Consider the following 9,562-nt stretch of genomic DNA (forward strand, 5'->3'; position numbering starts at 1 on the left):
AAAGATGTAAACCAGTGTTAATAAACAGAAAGATGTAAACCAGTGTTAATAAACAGGAAGATGTATACCAGTGTTAATAAACAGGAAGATGTAAACCAGTGTTAATAAACAGAAAGATGTAAACCAGTGTTAATAAACAGGAAGATGTCTACCAGTGTTAATAAACAGGAAGATGTATACCAGTGTTAATAAACAGGAATATGTACATCAATGTTACTAAACAGGAAGATGTCTACCAGTGTTAATAAACAAGAAGATACCTACCAGTGTTAATAAACAGGAAGATGTCTACCAGTGTTAATAAACAGGAAGATGTATTGTTTATTAACACTGGTTTAACACTGGTAGACATCTTCCTGTTTATTAACACTGGTAGACATCTTACTGTTTAGTAACATTGATGTACATCTTCCAATAAACAGGAAGATGTAAACCAGTGTTAATAAACAGGAAGATGTCTACCAGTGTTAATAAACAAGAAGATGTAAACCAGTGTTAATAAACAGGAAGCTGTAAACCAGTGTTAATAAACAGGAAGATGTAAACAAGTGTTAATAAACAGGAAGATGTGTACTAGTGTTAATAAACAGGAAGATGTCCACTAGTGTTAATAAACAGAAAGATGTCTACCAGTGTTAATAAACAGGAAGATGCCTACCAGTGTTAATAAACAGGAAGCTGTAAACCAGTGTTAATAAACAGAAAGATGTAAACAAGTGTTAATAAACATGAAGATGTCTACCAGTGTTAATAAACAGGAAGATGTCCACTAGTGTTAATAAACAGAAAGATGTAAACCAGTGTTAATAAACATGAAGATGTCTACCAGTGTTAATAAACAGGAAGATGTAAAACAGTGTTAATAAACAGGAAGACGTCTACTAGTGTTAATAAACAAGAAGATGGCTACCAGCGTTAATAATGAGACAGACTGGGAAATTAGTGACTCAACATTGATTTTATGTAGTACCTTGTCAGTTGACACATGGCTAACCTTCTGTTCCTAGCACCTGAGAAGGTTCTCCTTCAGAACTTGCCAATCCTGCCATTATGTTATAGTCCACGTCTTCGTCAAGGGTGATATAAGGATGGTTCCAACGAGAAACGGGCATGGTTCTTGGATAGTAGCGCGTGGTTCCAACAGGTGGCGTAAACGTACCGACAACAGAGGAACTCATTCCATTAGACGGGTGCATATTTGGGTAAGAATATATCTACAGTAGAGAAATAACACTGAAGTATCCAGAAAAGTAAAATACAAGTAATAATATATATATATACCACTAGGACACATCGAACGTACCTGAGTCTGTGGATGGAAATGTGAGAAACTCTGGTCAGTTCTTCCAAGAGTGGTGATGGAAGATGACATCACTGGACGATTTACCAATCGTATGTCCGGCTCACTCGATTCTAATGATATAAATAAGAATAACTGTTAATATTAGAAAGTTACTAGTGATCACATCATTCTATTTGTTTACACTGAAAGAGATACTACAGGGATCGAGCCTGGCATTCAGCTCGAAATATCAAAACCAAAACCAGTTCTCCAAACATACTTGCCTTTTCAACCATGATCTTTTAATAATGTGACAGTCAATCCAGTTATTCGTTGGTAAAGATATACATATCTTCACTGATTATCATTAGCTACGTGATAAGTGACAGCTAGTGATATACATATCTTCACTGATTATCATTATCATGAAGATATGTATATCACTAGCTGTCACTTATCACGTAGCTAGTAATCATCAGTGAAGATATGTATATCACTAGCTGTCACTTATCACGTAGCTTATCCCTAGCCACCTGATAAGTGACAGCTGGTGATATACATATCTTCACTGATTATCACTAGCCACCTGATAAGTGACAGCTGGTGATATACATATCTTCACTGATTATCACTAGCCACCTGATAAGTGACATCTAGTGACATAGATATCTTCAACGATGATTAATAACCCCCTGATAAGTGACATCTAGTGATATAGATATCTTCAACGATGTTTACTAGCCACCTCATAAATGACATCTAGTGACATAGATATCTTCAACGATGAATAGTAGCCCCCTGATAAATGACATCTAGTGATATAGATATCTTCAACGATGTTTACTAGCTGTCAGGTAAATGACATTAAGAGATATAGATATCATTGCTGATTATTACAAACCAGCATCAAAGGTCCCATCTAGACCAGCAGAATAACTTGATCCCTATCTAGAAGTTGCTTGGGTTATTAACACATAAAGGTTTTCTTCATTTCCTTTGTTCAGTATATCTTCAAATCCCGAGATTAACTTCAAAAGATAATTGCATTTATCGAGAGTCATATCAAGATTTTAACGTAACACTACAATCAGAATCGAACCCAAAAAACAGAGAAGCTAAAGATAAATGGAGGAGACATTGTACAAGTCATCACACAAACAGAGCAACAAGAGTAAATCACAACTGTTCTTACAAACTAATTTGTTTAATTCACTTTTATGATTATTGTAAAAACTGATGAAATTATATGTGTGTATATTTTCTTCACTCCTCATTTAAAACGAGAGGCCATTTAAAACCAAAAGTTCAATTGTAGGAAGTATCCCTTACCATTGTTACTACTGTGTATCACTACACCTACATTGTAGGAAGTAACTTTTACCATTGTTACTACTGTGTATCACTATGCCTCCATTGTAGGAAGTAATTGTTACTATTGTTACTACTGTGTATCACTACACGTCTATAGTAGGAAGTAAATGTTTTAGAATCCTGGTTCTACCACTCCAGAAAGTAAATGTTTTATAAACCTAGTTCTACCACTTCAGGAAGTAAATGTTTTATAAACCTGGTTCTACCACTTCAGGAAGTAAATGTTTTAGAAACCTGGTTCTACCACTCCTGGAAGTAAATGTTTTATAAACCTGGTTCTACCACTCCAGGAAGTAAATGTTTTATAAACCTGGTTCTTACCACTTCAGGAAGTAAATGTTTTATAAACCTGGTTCTACCACTTCAGGAAGTAAATGTTTTATAAACCTGGTTCTACCACTTCAGGAAGTAAATGTTTTATAAACCTGGTTCTACCACTCCTGGAAGTAAATATTTTATAAACCTGGTTCTACCACTCCAGGAAGTAAATGTTTTATAAACCTGGTTCTATCGATTTCTAAAACATTTACTTCCTGAAGTGGTAGAACCAGGTTTATAAAACATTTACTTCCAGGAGTGGTAGAACCAGGTTTCTAAAACATTTACTTCCTGAAGTGGTAGAACCAGGTTTCTAAAACATTTACTTCCTGAAGTGGTAGAACCAGGTTTATAAAACATTTACTTCCAGGAGTGGTAGAACCAGGTTTATAAAACATTTACTTCCTGAAGTGGTAGAACTAGGTTTATAAAACATTTACTTTCTGGAGTGGTAGAACCAGGTTTATAAAACATTTACTTCCTGGAGTGGTAGAACCAGGTTTATAAAACATTTACTTCCTGAAGTGGTAGAACCAGGTTTATAAAACATTTACTTCCTGAAGTGGTAGAACCAGGTTTCTAAAACATTTACTTCCTGAAGTGGTAGAACCAGGTTTATAAAACATTTACTTCCTGGAGTTGGTTCTTACCACTTCAGGAAGTAAATGTTTTAGAAATCTGATTCTTACCAGCATCTCCCGGGGAGGCCAACACTTGTTCCCTTGTCTCTCTCCCCGACATATTGACCGCTAGAGCATCAGGAAGGGGTGTGGTTTTGTTGCCCATAGCACCACTGGTGTTTGTCGGTGGACTTGGAGTGGAGGAGTTTAAATCTGTAGTAAAGTTGTTATTCCGTGTTACAAAACCTATCTATGATCATCTTTTGAACAAACCTTGACTTTAGGTTGTTACTGTAGCTTGATGAAAGCTTAAGAAATTCACAGATGGTTATTTCTTGTACAAAATTTAATTGTAATAACACATTTTCAGTTTTTATATTCAAATCCTAGGTTTATCCATTCTTAATGCAGCAAGCTGTTTATATGGTAAGTCGGACAAAATATTTTGCAATTTCCAGTGAGATATATTTCTCTAACACACTTAACAGTCTATTAAGGCAAAGTCGACATTGTGTTTAAGTTTAATGACTGAGGTAGTGAGGCTTTAGGTACAACTTTAGTTTAAGTTTAATGACTGAGGTAGTGAGGCTTTAGGTACAATTTTAGTTTAAGTTTAACGACTGAGGTAGTGAGGCTTTAGGTACAGTTTTAGTTTAAGTTTAGTGACTGAGGTAGTGAGGCTTTAGGTACAATTTTAGTTTAAGTTTAACGACTGAGGTAGTGAGGCTTTAGGTACAGTTTTAGTTTAAGTTTAGTGACTGAGGTAGTGGGGCTTTAGGTACAGTTTTAGTTTAAGTTTAGTGACTGAGGTAGTGAGGCTTTAGGTACAGTTTTAGTTTAAGTTTAGTGACTGAGGTAGTGGGGCTTTAGGTACAGTTTTAGTTTAAGTTTAGTGACTGAGGTAGTGGGGCTTTAGGTACAGTTTTAGTTTAAGTTTAGTGACTGAGTTATTGAGAGTTCAAGTACGGTATTAGTTTAAGTTTAGTGACTGAGGTAGTGAGGCTTCAGATACAGTTTAGTTTAAGTTTAGTGACTGGAGTAGTGAGGCTTCAGATGTAGTTTAAGTTTAGTGACTGAATTAGTGAAGCTTTAGGTACAGTTTTAGTTTAAGTTTAGTAATTGGGGTAGTGGGGCTTCAGATACAGTTTTAGTTTAAGTTTAATGACTGAGGTAGTGAGGCTTTAGATACAACTTTAGTTTCAGTTTAGTGACTGGGGTAGTGAGACTTCAGGTACAGATTTAGTTTTAGTTTAGTGACTGGGGTAGTGAGGCTTCAGATACAGTTTTAGTTTAAGTTTAGTGACTGAGTTATTGAGAGTTTAGGTACGGTTTTAACTTAAGTTTAGTGACTGAGTTATTGAGAGTTCAGGTACGGTATTTGTTTAAGTTTAGTGACTGGGGTAGTAAAGCTACAGGTACGGTTTTAACTTAAATTTAGTGACTGAGCTATTGAGAGTTCAGGTACGGTATTTGTTCAAGTTTAGTGACTGGGGTAGTAAGGCTTCAGGTACGGTTTTAACTTAGATTTAGTGACTGGGTAGAGAGGCTGCAGGTACGGTTTTAGTTTAAGTTTATTGATAGAGGAAATTACTATTACTTTTAAGACAATAAATACAACAGATGTCGCCAAAAGCGTAAAAATTTCTACTTGAGTATTGCGAGATGATTGGTTGAACTTGTGCTGTATTCTTTCAGACAACATCATCAACCTTTGTTACATCAACATATTTAGCACTTGACAGGTCGGCAGATGGCACTGTGTATTAAAACACTTACTTCTATCGAAATATAATCGATACAGTAAATGAAATTGACATGTTTCAGTGATATATTAAATACTTTGGAATTAAACGAGTAACTTGCTATTCAATTTCTGTAACGCATATTGGTGTACAGAAGACAAATTAATACTAAAAATAAACGACCTCACTTCTTTAATCCAATTTTTAGACATTCTAAATTCCATAGACCCCAACATCGAATTCACCCTGACTCATTCGAATAACACGAACACAGATTTTCTTGACGTCACCTTAAGGATCGACAATGACAATAATATACAATCTAACTTGTTTTACAAACCAATCAGAAAACCTCTCTTACTTAACTACTTGTTTTACAAACCAATCAGAAAACCTCTCTTACTTAACTACTTGTTTTACAAACCAATCAGGAAACCTCTCTTACTTAGCTTCATCTCCCATCATCCAAATACTTCCAAGAAAAGCGCAATTATTGGAGAATTAAACAGAGTCGATCGCAACTGTAGTGGAAAAACAAAACAGTACACACTCCGAACTTCTTCTGAGCAACGAATATCTACCTTTTTAGATCGAACAAAGTTTCATGAACTACGATGAACAAAAATCAGCAACATGAGAAAACACAGATAAATAAGGGGGAAAAAACTTTCAACATGAGAAACACAGATAAACAAGGAGAAAAAAAAACAATTTTCTAAAGATAGCACAAAAATGTTATTTTTATAACACCTGTAATTGACGAAGCTATCTCCAAGAAAATAAAAACTATAATCAGAAAAAGCTGAACTGCCGATTAAAGTTACAGAACGGTCAGGTTCTACCCTAAAAAGTCAACTTTCAAAATCTCAGTACACTACTCTACAATGTAATAAAGCCAACTGTTTTATAAAACCTGGTTTACAGTCTAAAGACGTCTCCAATGTTGTTTACCAACTTACATGTAACATAGGATAAACCGGAAGAACCCTACACACAAGGATAGAAAACATATTGACTCTCTGTATAAACAACATCAAAGAATCACAGTTACAGATCATCTTGTAACTAATCATGAACAAGTAACACCTGACTAGAAACCAACATACTCGGAACAAATCCTCACCAAGTACACTGACAGAAAATTTAAGGTTATTTTTATCAAACAACTACGACCACAGATAAATAGGGACAAAGGATGATACCTATAATCTGATTATTTTATTTTATTTCTTATCCTACCTTTTCGTTATTTCAATCTGTCACTTTGACAGAAATTGTATTTACTACAGGTAACAGTTAATTATTTCAACAATACTTTTGTTTACTACAGTTAATAGTTAATTATTTCAACAATACCTTTGTTTACTACAGGTAATAGTTAATTACTTCAACAATACTTTTGTTTACTACAGGTAATAGTTAATTATTTCAACAATACTTTTGTTTACTACAGGTAATAGTTAATTATTTCAACAACACTTTGGTTACTACAGGTAATAGTTAATTATTTCAACAATACTTTTGTTTACTACAGGTAATAGTTAATTATTTCAACAATACTTTTGTTTACTACAGGTAATAGTTAATTATTTCAGCAATACTTTTGTTTACTACAGGTAATAGTTAATTATTTCAACAATAAGCTTTACTACATAATATATTAAACATACTCTGTACAAATGCACGTTATCATTCGAATAGAATTTATCATCTAAACTATTTGATGCTTTGTACCGTCATATCAGTTTCGATTTGTTTTTTAGAGAACACTCCTGAAGAAGCTGTAAAGCGAACCGTTTGTTTAATTAAATGAAAACAACATTTTGGTGTTTTAAGGTCGTTTATTTCTAATATTAAGCGAGTAACGTGTGGGTGCGTTGAACCCTTTTTAACTTCATTATACCATGGAGAAAATGAAATTAGGTGTAGGGATATACATATGACGTCACCATACGCGTAAGGAAGGGGTGGATGTAGATAGTACAATGCATCGCAAAAGGAAGTATATGGGGAATGGATCTGTGATCCCTCAGATCCACATCTGATACAGCAGTGTTTATGTGTTAAGGTTTTGTGTTTGAATTTGTTCATATATATTTATAGACACTTAGAGTAGTGTTACCGTCAGGTTGTTGATTGGGAACTTAGGACAACCATTGAGTTTTAATACCTGCCCCCAATACCTAAATTTTGAAAGCGTTGCTAGATGTTGTGTCTAGATGTTGGTTCAAGAAGTCGATCGCTTTGTCATTATTGATCACAATATTCTGCTCAAAGTGTCTTTTGTAGTAAAGGTGAATGGTGAGTATCACATGTTGTGGAATAGGTTTAACCTTGCAGTAATTGAGACGCCCCGCACGGCCACCTGACTCGTTCAGAGCCACGTAAATACACAGCACAGCCTTTAAATTTTATAAACTTTATAAATTAAAATACAAAATACCATAATCCACGAAACGTTTCGTATGCAAAGTACGAGTTCTAAATTATTAGGTCGTCAAGAAATTAATGTCGCTTTTTTTTTAGATGAAAAACCCGAACAACTTATATATCAAAACAAAACATTTAGTAAATGAAATAGTCTCCATTCTTATCGATGATGCTTTTCCATCTTACAATCTGGTTGTTAATGTCCTAATTAAAGTAATCATTTGGCTTTGAAGCAAAAAACATATCGATGTCCTCTTTAACACCTTCCACATTTGTACGTTTTCCCATTAAAATGGTGTTGTAATGAACAAAAAAAGATGGTAGTCTAATGGTGCCATATCTGGAGAATATGGTGGGTGTGGGAGAACTTCCCAACCCAACTCCATAATCTTGTGTTGAGTCAAACGTACCACACGTGAACGTGCATTGTCGTGAAGAAGAACACATTTCCCATTAACAAAGGAAGGGCGTTTCTGATGAAGGGCTTGCTTTAAACATTCCAGTTGTTGACTATAGATCTGTGTATTGACAGTTCGCTGTGGATTGAGGAGTTCGAAATGAATTAATCCTTCGATGTCCCACTAAATACAAAGCATCACTTTCTGCGGATGGAGTCCAGATTTTAGGGTCGAAAGTGTTTTTTGTCTGGGACTGAGCCATTGTTTTTGTCGTTTAATATTCGCATAAAGAATCCATTTTTCCATCACTAGTGACAATTCTATCCAAAAATGGATCACACGCATTACGCGTCAGAATAGACGAAGCAACGTTCATACGTTGGAAACGATGATCATCGGAGAGTTTGTGAGACATCCAAACACCTTCTTTAAGGAGTTTTCCCACATTCCTTAGATGTTTACGTATCGTTTCATGAGAGACATGCAATTTCAGGGCCATTTCAGAGTCTCGTAGTGTGCCATCACTATAAGGGACTAGAGTATACTAAACTTTACACATTATATAGGCTACAATAACGTGACTTTTAACTGTTTGTTATACGTGATGCACGTTTTTTAGTTAATGAAAGCGTTCCCAAACGCGGAATTAATTTCTTGACGACCTAATATTTTGTAAATTTAAGAATGTAGGTAATTAAATACAGTAAATAAAATCTATATCGTAATTCTACTCATGAAATAAAAAATCGATCCACACACCTGTTAGTTTGACAATGGCTACAGGCCTCGCGTTCGGACCTGTCGGTGGAGGAGGCAATATGGAAGCGTTGTAAAAGTGAAGGAGTTTGGTTGGGCTACGAGGACCTGAGTTTGGTTTCTAAAAACATACAAATATATATTCAGTTATGAACCAGTCATTTATCATGAGTGAGTAAAGAATAAAATGTTGAATTCAATAACTTCATATCATTTAAAACCTGTACTTTATTCGCTTTATGTATTAGATGTTGCTTCAAAAATCATACTACACATCCAACCATAACGGTCATACTACACATCCAACCATAACGGTCATACTACACATCCAACCATAACGGTCATACTAGATATCCAACCATAATAGCCATACTACACATCCAACCATAACGGTCATACTACACATCCAACCATAACGGTCATACTACACATCCAGCCATAACGGTCATACTAGATATCCAACCATAACAATCATACTAGACATCCAACCATAACAGTCATACTAGACATCCAGCCATAACGGTCATACTAGACATCCAGCCATAACGGTCATACTACACATCCAACCATAACGGTCATACTACACATCCAACCACAACGGTCATACTACACATCCAACCATAACGGTCATACTACACATCCAAC

General features: G+C 35.1%; 1 protein-coding gene across 1 annotated transcript in view; it reads right to left on the reverse strand.

Annotated features, from left to right (window-relative positions):
* Positions 1-9,562, reverse strand: part of LOC106475419 — a 27,153-nt gene that overhangs the window by 2,779 nt on the left and 14,812 nt on the right. Inside the window, exons 4-7 of the mRNA XM_013936103.2 lie at positions 8,921-9,038; positions 3,661-3,804; positions 1,304-1,413; positions 971-1,214 (exon numbers count right to left, since the gene is read on the reverse strand). Of these exons, the coding sequence (XP_013791557.2) occupies positions 990-1,214; positions 1,304-1,413; positions 3,661-3,804; positions 8,921-9,038 (597 nt within the window). The 3' untranslated portion in view covers positions 971-989. The remainder of the gene's footprint in view (positions 1-970; positions 1,215-1,303; positions 1,414-3,660; positions 3,805-8,920; positions 9,039-9,562) is intronic.

Source organism: Limulus polyphemus, unplaced genomic scaffold (assembly GCF_000517525.1).
Source record: "Limulus polyphemus unplaced genomic scaffold, Limulus_polyphemus-2.1.2 Scaffold8549, whole genome shotgun sequence".
Taxonomy (NCBI): Eukaryota; Metazoa; Arthropoda; class Merostomata; order Xiphosura; family Limulidae; genus Limulus; species Limulus polyphemus.